Below are 21,150 nucleotides of genomic sequence, written 5' to 3' on the forward strand. Positions count from 1 at the left end.
GCCAGCATCTCTTTCTAATTTACTCAAGACTTCTTTTGGCTTCCAACACCCTCTCCTTTCCCTCCTGAGTTCTGTATGTGTTAAGCACCAAAGACTTCAACTTTGACTTGTGAATATTTTTGATAGCCATCTTGTTGACAGAACAGCAAGATCAAATTACATTTGCCTTACCTTTTCCCACTCAATGTCCACATTTGAGAGTTAGTGTCAAATAGCATAATCATTATGTTTATCAAAATTGCTTAATAACAGTTTCAGGCTTGGAAATTATTATTTTTCTTTTAGAGCAATAGTTAACAATGGGTACTTTTCCCCTAAGACTTGCTACATTTTCATAATCTTGCATGGACCAGTTCACAATTCTGTTCTATAAGTATTCCTATTCCCACTTTATAGATTTGCACTATAAGGCTTAGACATAGGGATACTCCTTTAAGAATCTGGAAGTCTCACAGAGAATTCTCTAGAGCCAAATCTGGCAGTATTTAACAGTGGTCCCATATTTCTCTTTTGCTCAAAAATGCCAAAGATGTAAAGAAACTTGCTATGTAACCAAGGAAGACCTTGATCTTCCTGCTTCTAAGTGCTGGGACTACCAGCATAGAGCATCACACTGTGTAAGACATAGCTTCCTTTCCCTTCTCTCTGCTTCTTTTTCCTTCCCTTTTCTCTTCTCTGCTCCTTTCCCCTTCCCTTCTTTCCCCTTTTAAAATTTCCTTCCTTCCTTCTCTTTACTTTTCCCCTTCCCTTCTGCCCGGCTCCCCACACTATCCAAATCTCTGTGTTGTTAGAAATCAAATCAAACTTGCCTATTAGGCAAACCAAAACTTGCTTATTAGGCAAGTGCTCTACCACTGAGCTACCTCTCCATTCCAACACCTTATTTTTCCCCCTCAAAGCTTTAATAATCCAAATTGAGAAGACAGAATCATGATAGGAAAAAAAGATCTAATTTTTCAATATAAGAAACCTGTAAGAAGATACATGTAGTTGTTTCTCTTTTAGTCTTACTACCTGGTGTTGCCAGAATAACTTTACTGAAATGTTTTGGCTCTCATTACCCTCCTGCCTAAAACTTCAGAGGTCCCCCACTGCCTACAGGATCAAGTCCAATTCTCTTGCTTGGCATTTAGGGCTTCCAAAATTTGGCCCTTACCTACCTTTTCATGTGTGAAATTCTACTGTGAAGCTGGCATGCGAACCGGGTGTCTAAGCCAAAGTATATGTCTGGTGCTCTGTGCTTTTGCTTGCTAAAAATTTTGTCACATTAAGGGCACCCTTGTTTTTCTCAGTTCCGCCATTTGAAAGATGATCCCTAAAAAGCACACAGTGATTGGACTTTTGGGCTCCTCCTGACCAACTGATACCACTTTCCATGTGCATCTTGACGTTCTTGCCTTTGGTCCTGTAACACTCTGGAAATTCCTAGGCCTTTGCTCTTGTCATACCCTGCGTCTATGCTTTCCTTTCTTCTTATTTTGGCTTTGCTTCAACACACCCTTGTGTCTTGGAGCCTCTCCTGGCTTCTCTATGCCCCTATTTAACATGATCTCATTTGAAATTCTTTAGAGTGTCTTGTCTGTATCAATTACCATATATAGTCTTAAATTATCACTTACATATTTTAAAAATTACACTTGTATTTTTTTTTCTAATTATGAAAGTAACAAATGGTAAAAGCAAAAACTTGGGGACGTGCCAGGAACAATGGGAGAAAATTAATTACCAATAATCTCACAACCAAAGGATAACCACTGATAATATTTTGTTGTGTGTATACATACATATTGCAGTATATAAACAACAACAGCATAATATTGTACCTATGATTTTGTAACCTGGTTTTCCTCTTAGCAGATTTCTCTTGTTGATGGGTCTCATACTCAATTGGTTCCCTAAAGCCTCTTTAATCTTTCATCATAATGTTCACTGGTTTTATTATCAAATTTTTAACAATAAAAGTTTTGTTACTTTTCTATTATAAAGAATGTTTCAGTAAAATACCTTAGGTAACTTTGTCATACTTAACTTATGAAGAGCTAGAAATATTTGCTTGAAAGATTCACATACAAAAACTGCTTCCGGGCTCTATTCCTTTGGACAATTACGTAGGCCCCTCCCAAAGCTGACATTACTTCACCATCAAACCATGACTTCAAACATCGAATCATGCCAGAGTACCACTGGAAAATAGCAACAAAGGAGCTGTAGTACGGTGTTGGGGCTGTTGCTTTTATGTCCAGTATGACTTCACCCAGGACTAGATTATAAACCCTTAAGTAAAGCACTCACCCGATGGAGTTTGAGCTTCTTGTGTGGATTCGAGCTTATCATAAAGAAGCAGAGGTTAACAGCTGCCTATTGACAATTTCCCCGGTGATGGCCCGCTTTTCACTACATGCTGCCCTGTAGGAAGTAACTCTTGTGGACACACCTAGGCAAATCTCAGGCTTCTCTCAAAGGTCGTCTTACAGCTTTTTCTCGTGTAAAACTTCACTTTTGAGATTTGTCTTAGTTTGCTGTTACTCCCATCGTTCCTCTTTACTTTCTAGCCCTAACCCTAGACCCATTTCCCCGTTCTTTACATTCATCTATGTTGATCAGCTCTGGATGGGTTTGTTCGTTTGTTTGTGTTAATTGCAAAGGGTTGGGCTGTGTGACCTATGCTAACCTCGTGGGACTGCACTTCCAGGACACTAATTTGTGGCACCGTGGCACATATTTCTGGCTGGGTTTGCCAGTCTAAAAGCCAGCTTCACAGTGGAATTTCACACATGCAAATGAGCCATTGTGACTCTAGTCATGAAAATTCATGGAACAGTGGTTAGTTCAGTGTGGATGACCTGTCAATTTGGCAGCCAATCATTTAGTTAAACATTCAAATTACTGGCCAGTTACTCAGTCAAAAACTAGTCTTCCTGCTTCTTTTTTGGCTTCCATGTAATCCTATTAAAAGCAATGTCATTGCTTTTGATGTATGGCAGCCAATGGCTTAAAAGTACCATGCAGGCATCGGCCATGTAACTGGCACAATTTACATATGGACATTGTGAGAATGGGCAATGGATGTGTGTATCTATTGGTTTTATTCTTGAGATACCAAATGTCTTTGTTGAATAGTAGGCAAAATGTCTTAATTTCATAGGTGCCTCTTGTCCTAGGCTAAATGCTTGCTTCTCTCAGGGTGACTTCTCATTTCCTTATATGCACAGTTTGACTTTTTGGATCTACATTTAATCCCCTGGGCATGTATTGCCAGGCAGTGGGACAGAAGCCGTTTTAGACTCGTAAGGGCTTGGTAAAATTTAGGATGGTGTTGAGAGTGAACCATCTGAGATTTAAACTGCGCATAAGGTAGTAGTTTAGATAAGTATAGAAATAAATCTAGACCTGTGATTACTAATCACAGACTTCTTTGAGAATATGATAGAAAAAAAAAAAAAAGCACAAAGAATGTAGCATACTAGTTCTGAAAGTCCTGATGCCTGCCAAAGCCCAATGGCACAGGGAGCCATGGTCTCTACGGTAAGAGTCTGCTCTGGGTGTGAGGACTATGGGCAGGGAAAACTTAGACACACAAGAGGCACTAAGAGGGAGAAGTAGCAAGAATGAGCGAATGCAACGCCAAAGCTGGGGCAGAGGCTGAACACAAAACCAGCATGAACGAGGGTCTTTAGGGTCTTATAGTCAACCAGTACTACTCAAAACAAGGTTCTAAGAACTATTTCATTATGTTCATAGTCCTGAGTCCTACTGAAAAAATTAAAAAAAAAATTCAGCTTATGATAGACAACATATCTCATACCTGAGTGATCTATACACAGGGTTTGGAAGTGTATAGGATCAAACATTTCATCTTAAAGGCAAGCAGATTAATTTTTGTAAGATGTAGTATATGAAGAAAGGGCCCATAGACATAGGGTCCTTTGTGTATGTAGTGAAAATTGATAGAATAATTGTGGTAAAGATTATACTTACAGAAACATTATGCCCTTTGCTTCCCAAGGAGCTTTCTGCATGGTTACCAGCTTTCATTTTCATAACAGCTGTATATACTCTTTTGATTGGATAGGAGAGAAACTGTCATATGTGTTTTGAACCTGAAAGCTTGAGACATTTATATATAGAAACTTTTTCGAAATCAGGAGTGTGCATAGAAAAAGTGAATTCTGGAAATTCGACTTCTAGGCTTTGAGCGTCTGTTGAGCAATAGTGTCCATATAGCTAACATATTACAAAAATAATGTTTTTCTAGCCCCTAAAATGAAATATATCATTGAAAAAAGTAAACATGAAATAGGGCAAAATAATGCAGTTACCTAGATTTAGAATATAGGGGAACTTATAGATAAAAGTTGGACCTGCTTATGTTGAAGATAAAGACTGACCCAGAGGACCTGCCATTCTAATCTCTCACTCCAGAGCTGGTGGGAATGCATGAAGGGGCCCTCCCAATGTCTTGATTCTTTTAAACTATTTTTTTTAAAAAGGGGGAAAAGCAGAATTTTAAAAACCCAGTGTGCAATACATATAATTTAGGTAGAATGGACTGCTACCAGCAGTCATGAGTCTAATCCACTCTCTTCTTACACTATGTTTGCAAAGTTTAAATTACAAACAACATTCGGCATTTCTATAAAGTTTTCTAGATGCTGCTGGCCTGAGAAACTTGACATGGCTGTAAAGAAATGTGGCAGATGGGCTGTCCTGCTTGTAGTAAAGAGTTCCAGGTCAGAGTAGGTTATTCGTGCACCAAAGAGGGGTGTGTACACATTAATCTACATGTGATTTATACATGTGTATATATATGTATGTATAACCAATATATTATTTAATCATGAGCATTTATAAAATGAATTGGGCCTTTGACATATTTAAACATTCCTCATTTATGATTTGCTTTTCTTGAATTATTTAGCTATGCAAGATTTCACCATATTCAGTATTTTTTAATAATAAACATGTCTAGTCAAAGAAGGCATTAATGAAGCAATTCCCCAAATAAAACAGCCCATGATATCTGAGTTACAGCAGAGAGAGTGTGGTCTTTGTAGTTTAATCAAGATCACAAGACTTGTTTTGAGCGTCTGTCATCTTTAATTTTACGGCACTTCATTTCAGAGTAGGACTGCCAGGGTCACATGCAATTAAAACACAGGCAAGATTTGTCTTGTGAAATCTTAACATAAAAAGTAATGTGTTACTCCATTTTAACTTTTCTACTGAACTCTGTGAACTCACTAATTACTTTTCCCCCCTCTTGTCACCTTTTTGATATGACATGTATTTTATAGAGAAGATAGAAGTTTGGATTTTTTTTCATATCATGCATATGATTGAGGATAACAAAATTAAACCAGAGAAAAAAGGAATGTGTTTCTCAGAAATACATTTTTTTTTAGTAATATCTGAGTACTCCAGCTTCAATTACAAAGAGCCTCATGATCAAATTCTAGGAAATAACTGTTAATCTGCTTAACTAGGGCAGGTAGGAGCGTAATAACAGACCAGAGATTTTATAGAGGCCAGGATCCTGAACTGGGGCGTACTCTCTGGAGTGCCGGCAAAGACTCTTTTATGTGATTGGCTGTGGAAAGCATTAACAGGCAGCACCAACGTGGAGATTGGGAGCACGAGGAGGCTGTTGCATTATAGTGATCAGTAAATTGCATAGACCCTTATTAACCTTATTGATAAGGAGCTTAGGGAAGTCCCATTCAGGCCTCGGGACAGTCCTCTTTTTGTTCCTGCATCTGTCTCTGTGTGCAGCCTCAGCCACTTTGTACAGAGAGCCTTTCTGGGCACCACAAAAATTCAGTGTGAGTAGTTGATCCTTTAAGTAAGAGCAAGAAATGGCACAGGAGCAGCCTTCCGCACAGGGGACTCGGGCCTATTTCACTGCACAAGGACACCTGGAGAATGTTTGAAAATTTTGTGCTTAAGGAATCTTTTATATTGCTCCTCTTTCAATGCAGCTGGAGTCTGCAGGGATCAGGGGATTATTTTTGATACCTGTCGAAAAGAGTTATGTCTACACTGATTTTCCATCCCTCACCACTAATTAACCTTATTGTATACAGGAAGCAGCCTATTTAATACCTGCATTCTTTCTGTAATGCCAAGTAAAATGAAATCCAGTGTGAAATCTGGTTAGCGTTTGCCTTTTTTGAAGTCATTTTAAAGTTTCCAGTTTTAGTGACTGTGACCTTAGAACTGATAGCTAGGAAAATAGTGAGTGCAAACCAATTTTGGTTTCAGTAGTGTTCTGTGCCTCCTCCAACTTGAAAGCTGCCTTCACCTGGCAGCCTGAAGGAACGGGACATCTGGAGCTCATGTCCCTGTCCCCTGGTGCCTTCCTGTTGCTCACTCCTGTCATGTTCCTTTCAGGCCGCTCGATTCCATCAATGCTCTCTCCTCTGCAATTGGACACCTCTGTACTTTTCCTTTCTTCAAGATGCTTAAATTTAACAGATGGACACTTCTTGGCAAACTTCACAGCAGCCAACCGAATAGATGCGGAAGGACAGGAAGGGATGTGAGCCCAGGGTAGGATGCTCTATGATTTTTTTTTTTTTATTGGTGGAATGTTTGAAGGAAGAGTGGTGGCAGCTGCGGGGGGAGGGGGGTGGTGGTGGTCTAGAAAGAAAGAGCAGAAATTAAACTGTGTAAAATGTCACCAAATGATGTGGAAAAATCCACACGTCTTCAAGCATGCTGCGCAATATGGACTTAGAGTGTAGTTGCTAGTGACGTGAGAACGGTTAGAGCAGTGGTTACATTTCCGTTCTTAAAATGTGAGCATGTATGTCAAGGAAACTCATCAGCTCAAATGGTGCCAAAGGGAAGGGAGGGCTTCCAGGTTAGGGCTTTTCTATTTTACAGTGATCTTGGCTTTTTGATAGATTGATCAGAGAGCCCTTACTCCGCAGTGTGCAGATATTGTGCAAGGCACTCATGTGACAGTTTGGAGAGGTGGGGGAAGATGTCACTAGGTGTCGTAGATACAGGCATGCTCTATGGTCTGAAGCAGGACGTGAGCATCTGCTGTCAGACTTGAGCAATTGGCTGGCAAGGCTTATGCTCTGCTGCCTCCACCGCGTTGAAGGGAGGAAGCATTCCTTGGGGACTTAGGCTTCGAGAGACATAGAGGAAGGGGATTTTCTTTGATGGTTCTTTTTTACTTAGGGCTAGGAAGCAACATAAATACCAGTGATTTGGCTACACCAACGACATTAGACACTACATTTGTCTTGATAGGAAACACGGTGGTGAGTTATGTTCATCTGCTTATGTTCTTGGTGTTTGCCTTGGTTCATTTATCTAGCAAGTGTGCACTTAGCACAAACCATGGGTATGGTGCTGACTGTCTTCCATGATGCTTTCCTTACACTCTCCAAACTGAATAAGTCGTGTTCTGTAGAATCAAGCTTGAGAATTTTGTGGGCAGTGGGTGCTTTGCCTCAAGTGTAAAATAGAAAAAAAACCCCAGATGCCTATTTATAAGATGTGTGTGTGTGTGTGTGTGTGTGTGTGTGTGTGTGTTCCCTTCTGCTAGGCCTCTCATCAAGATAGGAGACATTTTCATTTTGACAACACTGCTGTAGCAAATTGTCATCTTCCTATTCGAAATGTTCACTGCATTTTCATCACGCCAGTGACTCAGGATCACTGTTCGGCAGCAGGAGACACAGCACGTCCTGATGCCTGCCTCCTTTTCAATCATATTTAAGAGAAAGATGGCTGGGGACCTACTTTTTCATCTTTCCCAGGGCCCCCAATAGAGCTAGATCTAATTTCAATACAACGTCAGGTGGTATGATATGACAGATGATAACTGGCCACAGACAAATAGGATCCACACCGGTTAATAAAATGCCACATAGGGTCAGAGCCACCTGAACACGTGCTTTGTAAAGACATGGGAAAAGAGCTTTTCTTCTCTGTCTTTTCCACAATGAAGTGAAGTCAGAACTATACACATAAAGCATATAGGTAAATAAACTATTACCTGACTACTAAAATCCTAAAAGCCAAATCTTTAAGGAGGTCTAGTCATCTACTTGCAAGCAACAGAAACACTCTCCATTTCTTTCGTGAACTCACATAATGTTCTCTGTGTTCTTTTATGAAAGTTAATATGGAAGTAACTCTTTCAAGTGTATTCACAAGAGAGCAAACAGCATCCCTCCCGTATATAATATAAATATTTGGGGGTGTTTATGCACGTCACCATTGTTTCAATTACAGTCCTTGAATAACCTTATGAAATATGTGTCTATCAGTTACTTTACACATTGCTGTGACAAAATGCCTGATAATACAGCTTATGGGAGGAAAGGTTTGCACTGGCTCACATGTAGATAGTATTGTCCATCCAGGTGCAGAAAGCACATGAGCTATCACTCGCATCTGGGTGTACCAGGCACAGAAACATGAATACTTGGTGCTCAGTGCAGCTACTCTCTGCCCTGCTTTTCTTCATGCCAAGATCCCAGCTCATGGGACAGTGACATCCACACTCAGGGTGGATCTCTCCTCTTTAGTTATACATCTGTGAAGATGTCTTCAGAGACACCCTCAGAAAGTCTAAATCTGGTTAAACTGACAGGTTAAAAATCCCAAGTCATGAAGGATCCTCTGGAGTCATATTGTTTGGATTTGAATAATGCCCTGGCAAGTTACTAATTACATTGACTTGCTAACACCGTTATTTTTTTTCCCACTGCTGTTTCTTTAAGGATAAACCAGGGACAACAAGAATATTTTAATAAAGATAATTATGAGGAGTAAAAAAAAAACAACATATGCAAAGACCATCAATGATACAGGGTTTCATACATGTTAGCTAGCCGAGCCAATCCTTCCACAACTGTTTTCCTCAGCAGTCTTGCATGGAGTGAGAGAAGCAGTACTGGCCCAAGAGAGAAGAGTAAGAAAGCAGGTGTGAGGTGGTGGAAATGACTGCATGACCTTCTAGAGGTAGTTCTGGTAGTATGTACAGTCTCCTATTACTTGGGCATGACTTGGTCCAAATATATTAAAGTCGTGATGGTTAGTTGACAAATTATTGCCAGAATATTGTTAATAACAACGGTCTCAGCCCAGCAAGTAATCCAGAAATGGACCTGCTTATAGCTGGGAGTCCTGTGGAAGAGTAGTGGGGGGAATAGAAGGGCCCAGAGGGAACAGGAGCTCCACAAGGATGCCAACAAAGGCAACAAATCTGGGCCCATGGGGGCCTGCCAAGACTGATGCACCAACCAAGGATCATGCATGGAAAGGACCTAGGCTCCTGCTCAGATGAAGCCAATCCTCAGCTCAGTCTCCAGGTGGGTCCTCTAGTAAGGTGAACAGGGGGTGTTTCCAACATGGGCTCTGACGCCTTCTCTTTGCTCCCTTCCACCTGGCAGGAAGGCCTTGCCAGAGGGGAAGTAGATGCAGGCGGTCCTGATGAGACTTGATAGGCTGGGGCCAGATGGTAGGGGAAGAGGGCTCCCCCTTTCTGAGGACTAGGAGAGGGGAATGGCGGGGGGGGGGGGGGGGGAGAAGGGAGAAAGGGATTTGCAATTGGGATGTAAAGTGAATAAATTAAAAAAATTTAAATAATAATAAAAAAAATAAATTTGGCTCAATCGGAAGTGGTGCTTCTCATTTAGCAATGGTAGCGAAAAGATGCAGGTGAAGTGCCCACAAAGACCAGGCAGATGATCTCTAGAGCAACTTCTCTGCCTACTGCCAGTCTAAGTTCAGAGTGCATCACCAGTGCTATGGCAACGACCTCCTGTCTAACAATGGTACCCAGTTTCTCCCTGTGCCAGGTTCTGCTTAGTAACATCACAACTCTGATGAAAGATTTAGGGTGTAAAATTTTACTAGAGATGTGATATGCCATTCACGGCTTTTTAAAAGTTTGGTCCCAACTTTCTTTCCACTACCTTCTTATTATAGAGTTATTTCTTATTAAGTTGTAATCCATCATCTACATCCGTAAGTGACAATCTATGATTTGTACACCCTCCACTTTAACTCTCACCACATTATTCCATTAGATGTCAAGATTTTTTTTTAAATGTATATTGCATTTAATAGATCAGAACACAAGAGAGTCCCAGATGGACGAAGTAATCTGTTCAGAATTTGAACAGTAAGTTCGACATATTTTGCTGCTTGTGTGTTCTTTCATATTGCTCTGGCTCATTCTCTTATCTCCAACATTTACTCTAAAGAGTGCCATTTTCTGGAGAACAAGCTTTGCAACTTGGAAGGCTTAACACTGAGGCCATAAAAAAAAAAAAAAAAAAAAAGATGTGGTCTTTAGGCCGAATCTGCTCAGATGTGTTTTATTTGGTAGCTTATTTAGTGTCTTTAAGAAAAAAAAAATCAGATTTCATAGAAGATTCTCAATTCTGGCTTTCCATGAAAGATCTGAAGGTCTGGCAACCCTGCTCACATTCCCGCATAAGCAACATCAGCTCCAGCTGAGTGGAAGCCTGCTTTTTGGCCAGGCAGGGAGCTTGAATTTTCCCCAGCTGTTACCACTTCATAGTGAGGGCTGCCTGCTTCTCTTTACTCATTTATGGTACATGGCTGGCCCCACTCAGCATCTGAGTTTGCAGCCCTTGGATTAAAGAAACACACACATACACACACAGTGAGAGAGGGAGAGAGAGAGAGAGAGAGAGAGAGAGAGAGAGAGAGACAGACAGACAGACAGACAGAGACAGACAGAGAGAGACAGAGAGAGACAGAGAGAGAGAGAGAGAGAGAGACAGAGAGAGACAGAGAGAGAGACAGAGAGAGACAGAGAGAGAGAGACAGAGACAGAGAGACAGACAGAGAGGGGGGGTGGGTGGGGGAGAACCTACCTACACTCTAAAGAGGAAAGATTTTAGAAATTATTTCTTTTATTTTTTTAAAATTTTTTTATTATTAATTCATTCTTGTTACATCTCAATGGTTATCCCATCCCTTGTGTCCTCCCATTCTTCCCTCACTCCCATTTTCCCCTTATTCCCCTCCCCTATGACTGTTCCTGAGGGGGATTACCTCCCCCTGTATATGCTCATAGCGTATCAAGTCTCTTCTCGGTAACCTGCTATCCTTCCTCTGAGTGCCACCAGGTCTCCCCCTCCAGGGGACATGGTCAAATGTGAGGCACCAGAGTACGTGAGAAAGTCATATCACACTCTCCACTCAACTGTGGAGAATGTTCTGACCATTGGCTAGATCTGGGTAGGGGTTTAAAGTTTACCGCGTGTATTGTCCTTGGCTGGTGCCTTAGTTTGAGCGGGACCCCTGGGCCCAAATCTGCCTATCATAATGTTCTACTTGTAGGTTTCTAGGACCCTCTGGATCCTTCTACTTTGCCATTCTCCCATGCTTCTCTCATCTGGAGTCCCAATAGGACGTCCTCCCCTCTGTCCCAGTTTCCTGGTAAGTGAAGGCTTTCGTGGGACAAATGGATTGAGCTAGAAATGATCATAATGAGTGAGTTAACCCAGAAGCAGAAAGACTTAAATGGTATATACTCACTTATATCTACATACTAGCCCAAGGGGTATTTCTTTTATTTTTAAAATGATAATGTAATTACATAATTTCCCCTTTTCCTGACTCACCTCTAAACTGTCCCAGGTACCCCTTCTTGCTCTCTTTCAAATACACAGTGTCATTTTCCATAATTGTTACATGCATGCATGTGTATACAGATATATCTAAATACTTGAATACTACCTACTTCGTATGTATAATGTTAACTTGTGTCTATGTTTTCAGAGCTGACCAGATGAACCATTCTAATAGAAAGGATGAAATTTGAAGAAAAACATCTTTCTTTTTATGTGAAAACTTGAATTTCCTAGGACAGAGTTGATACTGTTTTGGAATTTTTTCTCATTTTTGACAACAGAGCAATTTGACCCAGAACTTTTAGTGACAGTCCTTTTGGATGAAAATTTTTGCAGGGCCTTTTAATTAGGAATTGACAGGGTGATTAACTTATAATTCACAAAAATAAATGTGGGAGAGAGAGAAGTGCGGGTCAATATCTAGCTGTGTTAAGCTGTAAGGACAGCACTATTGGCAAGTGATTGCTTCCTTCTAACAGCTTTTCTAATTTTTCTTAATTGGATCCTTTGTTTTCTAATTGGATAGGGCGAACCATCATAAGGCTTTCAATTATGAGAGGTGGCATGATGATCCTGTCATATGGCACATGCTAAGTAAAGCCAGACTCAGAACACGGAAGATGGGATGGCCAGCTTTTCCATGAAGAGAGAGCTTTTGAGCTCGGTTGATAAAGCCCTGATACAATCGTGCTCATTTGATTTTTCCAGAGAGACAGTGTTTGCCTTGTTTCTCTATTCGATAGATGATAATGTCTTATCATCATATAGAAATGCATCTGAGAATACAAGATTATTATTGCACTGCTAAGAAATGTTAAGACATTTTAGACACATGACTCAAATATATGCAGAGCCATAGCCCCTGTAAGAGAACAGGAGTCTTCTCAAAGGGGTGTGTGTCTCTTGACCACTAGGGCACTTAGAGATTCTTTGTGCAAGTTGTTTCGTGGCTCTCTTATTTTACAACGCACAGTGGATCTCCTTTGTCTACTAGAAAAGGTCTGAATATTTTGGCCCACATTTAACCTCAACTGCTTTCTGTGGTTCTGTCTTCTCAAATCACCAGGCCTATCTACTTCGTTTCTTATTACTGACTTTCTCAATATTCTTAGGGAGCATCGGGTTTTCCCCAATTCTGTTACATGACATTTCTCATTCCTGCTTGGTGTGCCATCTGTATTTTTCTTTGTCTACTAAACCTTACTTATTAGTCAAGATTAAATAGAACTTCTCAAGGTTGTCATAACAGAGTAGCCTTGTCTGACTTCCCCAACCACAGCTTGTTTCTTAGTCACCAACCACTGTTTGTCAATATTTCTGTAACTGGCACTGCCAGTCTATGTGCGCATTTTATGTACAGGTGTGGAACTCCGAGGTGACATGGTTACCCCATTGGCCAACTATTATTTTCTTGTACTGGAGAGTAACTAATCATTAGCCAATTGTCTTCCTTCTCGACAGAGGGTAGTGATACATAATATGTGCTTTATGTAACAATCATGAATCCTAACTCATAAATCATAAAGCCTAGAAATGGGCCTGACTCAGACCAGGTGAGTACGTAGACCTTGCTATGTATGTATGTATGCGTGCATGCATGCATGCATGTATGTGTGTATCATCTATCTATCTATCTATCTATCTATCTATCTATCTATCTATCTATCTATTTTTGTTGTTGTTTTAATGGAGAATACCACCCAGTTTCATAAAATCTCTGAGTGCTTCACCCCAGTGCGGAAACTTGGCTTTAACACTTGGGACAGTGATTCTAGACATCATGTCTATTTGAAATGTTATGACCTTTCTATGCTTTTAGAGTAAGCAAGTGAGATCCAGTGATGGGCATTTTGGCTCAGTAGCTTGGAAAGGCCTTCCTCTAGAGAGGAAATATGTTCTCTGATGCAATGCCCTTAGCAGGCAGGAACAGGCCACAGCTGGGGTCTGAATCAAGCTAAATCCCATCTGATTGGAAATCAAGGAGCTGTGCTTTTGAAGATTATGAATCTGGAAAGCAGCAGAGACAAGGGGGTGTGAATCGTTGCTCAAAGCAGGTAGTACCACTTCTCTTTGGCTTTCAGCGGGATTTCTCTCTGGCTGAAGCTTCCAGAATATTTTTAAAGATGGATTCATAAAGACACAACATTTCAATACTGGAACTTCTAACCCTGCTACTCTCTTTTCAAAAAAGAGAAATAATTTAAGTATTGGAAAACACTTCATTGAGATGGTTATAGCATTGAGGAAGGCCAGAAATAAATGCCAGAAATCCATGTCTCATGTTTTCTTGTGTTTTATTGAAAGGCCCAAGAACACTTTTACATGTAAGAATCTTTTCCAGCACAGCCATTCTGCTGCTTCACTGTTATTTGGTGCCTTTGGATCCCGGGATTCTGTTACTTGTGACTTACCATGGCTTTGTCATTATTGCACACATCCATGTGATGAGACCACACTGAACAATTCATTGTGGATGCTTCACTGTTCTTGGCTATGAGCCCATGTGTGGACATCTTTACTGAGATAAAGACATTCAAGAGAGACAAGCATACTGGGTCCTTCCTCAGGTGAGCATCCCCAGGCAGCATGATGGATGCTGGTACTTCATGAACATCCAGCTGTCTCTTAAGTAGACTTTCTCATCTCTGAGTGCCCCATCCATACTCCAGTCTATGTCTCTGATTTCATTGCTGTTCTGAATGTCTGCGCTTGGATCCGTGCTTCATATCATATTATTAACATGATTTCTTTTTTATTTTGTGGACAAATTCATAACTAGAATTATTTATTACACTGGACTAGTTTTATTCGTGCCATGTGAGTTTATTAAGAAGCTGTCAAATACAAGCCTACATTTTATCAGCCGAATTCTTTCATAAAACTGGGCATGAGAAATGTTCAGCTAGGACATACTTTTCAAGATATAGCAAGGTTTGATACATTCTAGTTGTCTCTTTGTTTATCCATCCTAACTGAAAATAACCATCAAATGGATAAAACAATATGAAGTCAAGGAATTCTTAGGGCATACTAATACAAGTGTTTAAAAATAGTTCTTTCTAAATGGAGTTAGTGTAAATTACATAAAAATTCTACATAAAATGACATTTTGGGGAAAGGAAAGACACGAATTGATTAAGAATCACAATGGAACAGCAATGTAATTCTTGTGTAAAACAAAGACCAATCCATTTCATTCATAAAAATGGTATGTGGAACCAAAATAGTACCAAACTAAAAAAGAACAAAGTGACAACAAATGTCTTGAACTGTCCTTTTGTTCTTCAGAAAAGTTGCCAATGTGTATTTGCAAAACTCACCTGTCACTGAGGATCATTGGATTGTACTCTTGAAATATGAAAAGACCTACTTTGATTCAGAACATAGATGGCTTCATACTGTTTGGATGCTTAGGCATGTTGGGGCATAGTTGGTGAGTTGATGCATGTGGATCTTGAGGAGGCTTACATGTGTACACATACTCATACTTACCCATAATTTCTCTATATAGCCACATATCTGCACACACACCAGCACATACCTGTTGGAGGGAGCAGTAGTAGACCTATGCCTTGGTGCTATCCTGTACATATTATTTAAAAGTGTGGGATATTCACGATGTATTTCTAGAGGGCTAAAAGCAACGACTCTCAAGGGGTTAACGTAGAACACATATAGGAAAATATTGTCATTTATTTTATTCAAATGTTTGGAACTTAAATACAAAATCATCACTAAGTTTTCACAAAATGAAGCATCTGTCGCTTGGAAGGAAAAAATATTTCAGAAATATGTTTACAGAAATGTAAAAATATTAGGCATCAAGACAGATGTGAACATACTCAGTAGCTTGCCTTGTCTGTCAGTCTTCCTCTGAGCTGAAGATCTTATCGTATTCGCTCAGCAGGAACTCTGCGATCTGGTTTTGGTATACCATGTGTATCGCCATGTTCCCTGACTCATTCTCAGCTCGCAGAAGGGTGGGTCCAAACACAATCCCCAAGCTTTGTGTAGACATGAGATTCTGGGAGGCATTGGCCACTATCCTGGAGAGAAGGAAACAAAAATAAAGAAAAGATGCCATTGGACTTTTATGTGGAATTGTGGCCAGCTCTAGTTCCAGAGAAAAAAAGAAAAACAAAGAACCCCACCACAATACTTAATTATGAGTCCTGCATGAAGTTCTGAATGAAAGTAGAAGCTGTAGTGAATACCACCTTGTCCAATTTTATTTTATTATTATTATTTTTTTACCTTGTCCAATTTTAAATCCTCATTATAAACATCTACTGCGGATACTCAGTAAATATGAGTAAATATGTTAAGCAGCAAAAGTCTTGTGAAATTAAAATGATTCAGCCTCAGAAGTGCCTATAATCAATGGGGAATATCGGGGATGCAGTCACAGGTTATTTTAGAATCCAAAGGGATAATAAAAAAATATGTGCATAGTTGATAATGGGAGACAGACACAAGGCATGGGAACAAGCAAGACCTAGCGACTGGAGTGAGGGAAGTGTTCCTGGCAGAAGCTAACTGGTATATATTTTGTAGAGGAGGTAGGCTCTGAGACATTTAGGTACAGGTCAAAATTCTGTTTCTTCATTGAGTTGGATGGGTGATTTTTCTCATGTCTTAATAGAATGCAGAATCTGGTAGCATTTCTACAGAGAAAGAATCCTTCTGAGATTAATGAGGTACTTGCTGACCTGGGATACCTTTAACACACAAAGATATTCCTTATGTGGCACAAAAGAACTTTTCAAGGAACATCAAGCCTTCTTGCCGGATTGACACTTAAACAAAGAGTGCATCATGGTTGATAACTTCCTAGTTTCCTATCAAGATTCTGGAGCACAAGGTTTCAGAGATGATGAGGAAATAAGGCAGCGTGTGGAAGGTAGGTGCTAAGAAACGCTTCATAGACTTCCAGACAACCTGGCCCAAGGGAAGTGTGAGTGAGTTTGTAGTCCTCACTGCTCAGCGTGGGACTTTGTTGAGCTCCTTAGACCTTGATGGCTGGCTTGTTTGGCCTGTGCTGGTCTACATAGCTCAGCGTCAGAGGAAGTGATAGGCTCTATTTACTTTTATTACTTTGCAAGTGGATGCTTTGAAGTCCCGTGCTCTGGCTTGTATCTGAGCACAACCCAGGTCAATGTCATGGAGGGTTGCCAGCAAACTGTACTTGACTTAAACATTGTCCCAAATAACAATAACCAACCACTATTTCAAATTATTTTAATGTGCCGTTTAATCCTCATAATAACCCCATGAAGCAGATTCTGTTGTTGGCTCTGCTGAGCAGGTGAAATGGCTGAGGTCCTATGTGCATAGGGAGGGACTGAGGCCGTGAAGGATGGAGGCTGGCATGCAGCCTGTGTGGTCCCAGCTCTTCGAACACGTCATCTCAGAGTGTCTGTTAACACCCTTATGCTTCATAATGAGGCCAACATTTCTCTCCTGTGCCCCGTATGCTATAATGGTGACTGTCAGTTTGGCTATAGCGCATTTATTGTGGGCAAAGTGACTGCAATTTGCAGTGAGAAATCCAAGGCCTCCTGCCTCACATTTTCCTTTTTCCTCGTGCTTTAAGTGGAGAACATTTGCACCTGTGAGTATTGTTGGCATGGCTACATTTCGGGAAGGGAGTCTCATATTTTTAGAGTATCAGCAAGTTACCACAGATTTCAAATTTAACGTTTCCTTTGAAATAAAAAAAGGCGGGGGGGGGGGGCGCGGGGGCACGTCACTTTGATGCTTCACTTTTTTAAAGGCCGCGAAGTGATATGAGCCTCCCTCCCCCACATCTGGTGAGTGAGACAGGCCTGCAGCTCCCTGTAGCATGGCAGTTTACCTCAGTTTAAGATTTTTCTGAACCCCTTCTTGGCAAGTGTGCTAAAAGAGTCATTAGTAAGACTTATTTTAAGGTAAAACGGGTTTTATCTTTCGCTTTTAAATGAATGCCTTTATGATACCAACTCTAGTGACTCCAACACAAGAGAAGTTGCCAAAGACAAAAATGGAAAAAAAAAACCCAACAAAACATAACAAGTAACTGAGTGCTCAGCAAGCAAACGTTGCTGTAACTTTACCCACTGACAGCGAATGTCTCAGTTGCTAAGATTTCCCCAGGAGAGACCAGTGCTCTATGGTCACAGGCACACTGTGCGATGTCAATGGCCTGGCACCCGCATCTGGGTATTGCACGATCATTAGGGATCTGAGTCTAGAGAGTCTGAAAAAGTAGAGGAGTGGCATGATGCAAACATGGATTGAGGGGGTGAAGATGTATCTTCTAACCCATACTGTCCTAATTTCTGTGCACAAAGGAATGGGCAGGAGAGTTGGTAGTGACACCCTTAGACGTCAAGGCATATCCAGGATTTGGCAAGTGCAGGGGACAATGATGGAGTAACTCATCGAGTGTCAGGCGGCTCAGCTCTCATCCCCAAAAGCATAGCTAGTGGGATGTGGCCCAATGGAGAAAAGATTCTGGATTGAGGCTAGACCCTTTCCTGTTCTCCAAGAGTTACAAGTTATTTTTTAATTAATTAATTGTGCCGGCAAAATACCCTGTCTCAGATGCTAGAAGAAGGCCAAATGTAGAGGTGGGTACAGACTGAGTTTACACAGACTGGAGAGTAAAAGACAGTGATGCATGCCCAGGATACTCTGAAGGTCTTTCCATCTCAGCTGCTGCGTTTTCAGGGCTCCCCAATGGATTTTTTTCTAGTGTGTGTGTGTGTGTGTGGGGGATTCCTACTACACAATCTTCTTCAAAACTTACCGTGGTGCCATTTTTGTGAAGCCTAGGAAAGAAAAGGTATTTCACAGAGCTCACTGCAGTCAGAGCCGTCTGGAAGGTATTGCCATTGTGGCCTGCCCTTGTGTTGTTAATGCTCAGGTTTTGCATTAATGTATGCACAAATAAAAAGTATTCATCTTAGCCCAAACCCATATTCTTCAGGTCCATTCTCTATAGATTTCCCATCTAATTCTGATACTGCCAATTGATGAGCACTTTAAAACAATCTTGTTCAATGTAAACACTTCAGAACAACAGAGCTTTATATATATATATATATATATATATATATTTTTTTTTTTTTTTTTTTTTTTTTTTTTTTTACCATATCTGGACTGGTGCAGATTACATTTTGATAGCTGCTCAAACTTGCTTCTTAAACTAAGAAAATCAAGTCACTTGCTATGCCTTCTAGATGAACAAGATGGACTTCAGAGATATGACAATATGGGCTTGTATAATATGGAACGCGTGCTAATTAGTTTATTTACCATTATAAAATGCACTGTGCATGTATTCAACAGTTGATTCCTGAATACTGATGAAGGTGTAGTTGATAAGTTGAAAAGCCAATCTTTAGGTTCAAAATGATCCTAGCGGTGAAGGCCAGTCTGAGGTAGAAATTGCTGACTATTTAATTAAGTGATTCGTGCTGATGGACAAGTATAGTCTCACACTAAATTAGAAACTAGATGACACTCTTATTTGTAGCCTTCTAGCAAAGAAGGTTTTGAAATTAGTGGTGCCTGGCAAATGTCTGCTATCATAAACTTTGTTATTCACGTATAAACTTACTCATTACTACCTTGCTAAAGTGCTGTTGGAGGTTGTTCTGATATATTTTGATGCTAATTACTGCTTGTTGTCTCTGTCCCATATTGGGCGCCAATTTGTTGCAGTTAATTTCCTGGTATGGCCTAACAATGTTTATTATCTGGTCTAGAAATTTTCTAACCCACTAGCAATCAATCAATCAAGACACAGACACCTGTTATATTTTAGTTAACCTGGGGCAGGGCAGATATTAATCCCCTAAACTACTTCCCATAGTGGGGCAGGGATGAGATACCTGTTCCAATCTCATGCCATCTGGCTTTAATACTTTCTATCAAGCTACCTCCCATCCATAATCCCAAATGCTTGCTAGTGTTCTTCATCTGGGCCAAATCCTCCATCCACACCGGCCATGTGCTTCTCCTCCACCTAACCCATGATGGCGCAACCTTCTTCTCTTCTGGTCTCTCTTCTTCCCAAGATGCTCTTTGTCTCCCCCAGCCTGGGAACCTTAGCCACGCCTGTCCCATTTGCCCTGCCCAGGTGTGATGGCCTTTTATTGGTCAAACAGGTTAGGCAAGGAGGGTCACAGAGACAGCAAGCAGTAATTAGCATCAAAGTACATCAGACCAACCACCAAGAGTCCTGAACAGGTAAATGACTTTTTGAGGAGCATGTAGAGAATCAATCATAGTTTTCAAAGTATAGGGTATTATGCAAATCATCTATATGACATATTGTAATAGCACATCTTTTAGTTTCCTGAGTGACTCAATTGGAATTATAGCAGAAAGGCATAACTAGTAAACATAAATAAGAACACAGTCTAACAAAAATTCTGCATGTAGTTTGTGTATCCTACTATGTATGGAGGAAAACAAACATGGTAAATGGTTCTTCTGGAAGTTGATGGAGAGCAGGCTATGGTTGACAATACCTTTCGGAAAGATCTCACTAAAGTGAGTTCTGTGAAACACTGCTTCTTTCCTAGGCATCACAAAAAATGGCACCTGAGGTAAATTTTGAAGAAGATTGTGGTTTGTTTTACTTTTTGTCAATTTTGGTGCATAAAGCTGTTAGGCAGACTTGGAAAAATCTGCAGAGAAAATGGCCCTGCTCATGCTCAGCTTGTGTCCCCTCTAACTTAAAGGTCACCCTGTCATATAGTGCCTCAGTGGCACTGAGCTATACAGACAGGCATAGTCTGCCCTAGTATGCTTTGCCAAGGGCCTGTCCGCAGTTTGGAAAATGTACTGGGTTTCACTTCCCTGTGTTTTTCTGGGTCTTCAGTCTCGCTGTCAGTCCAGAGTGAGAAAGGTGAGATGGGGCTGTTCCTGGCCAGTTTCCCCTTTAGGTGGACATATTCATCATCCTTAAAGACCCCATTGGCAGTGTTGCAAATTCTGAGATGTAACTTAAACTGTTTCCAGAAAAGGAAGAAAGAAAGAAAGAAAAGAAAGACACCCACCCTTTATTACAAGACAAAACAAAATTGCAGAGAGTAAATATAAATTACAAATGTAAGAATGGAGACATGGCTGAGAGATTAATGTACTATGAATTTGTGGGTGATTAGGAAGGCATGGAAAAATTCAGCTCTTCTGTCAGTATTTTAGAATTCCCTTGATAGGTGTCTATTTGCTATTAACAAAATCCTAATAGCACAGATACCTGATTTTAAGCAGCATGAAGGGCTCAAAATTAAGCTGTGAATGGCTGATTACCAGACTCCAGGCCTTCTTTGAGAAATAGTGAATAGATATCACTTTGTCCAATATAGCCTAATAGAGGTGTAATTATGATTTTATAACTGTGTTCTGAGATAGCAATTGATACAGATTAATGGAAGTAGCACTGCTTATACCACTGAGTTAAATAAAAGCTTACGAAATTGTGACATGAGTCAGAATTATTGTTTTAGAAGAACAGAGAAGTGATAACCTA

The 21,150-nt window shown here is 40.4% G+C and overlaps 1 protein-coding gene across 1 annotated transcript in view; it reads right to left on the reverse strand.

Annotated features, from left to right (window-relative positions):
- Positions 1 to 15,222: 15,222 nt before the first annotated feature.
- Arhgap15 (Rho GTPase activating protein 15) overlaps positions 15,223 to 21,150 on the reverse strand; it is a 594,474-nt gene continuing 588,546 nt past the window's right edge. The window contains exon 14 of the mRNA XM_051166277.1: positions 15,223 to 15,673. Coding sequence (XP_051022234.1) covers positions 15,490 to 15,673 — 184 coding nt within the window. The 3' untranslated portion in view covers positions 15,223 to 15,489. The remainder of the gene's footprint in view (positions 15,674 to 21,150) is intronic.

Source organism: Acomys russatus, chromosome 24, assembly GCF_903995435.1.
Source record: "Acomys russatus chromosome 24, mAcoRus1.1, whole genome shotgun sequence".
Taxonomy (NCBI): Eukaryota; Metazoa; Chordata; class Mammalia; order Rodentia; family Muridae; genus Acomys; species Acomys russatus.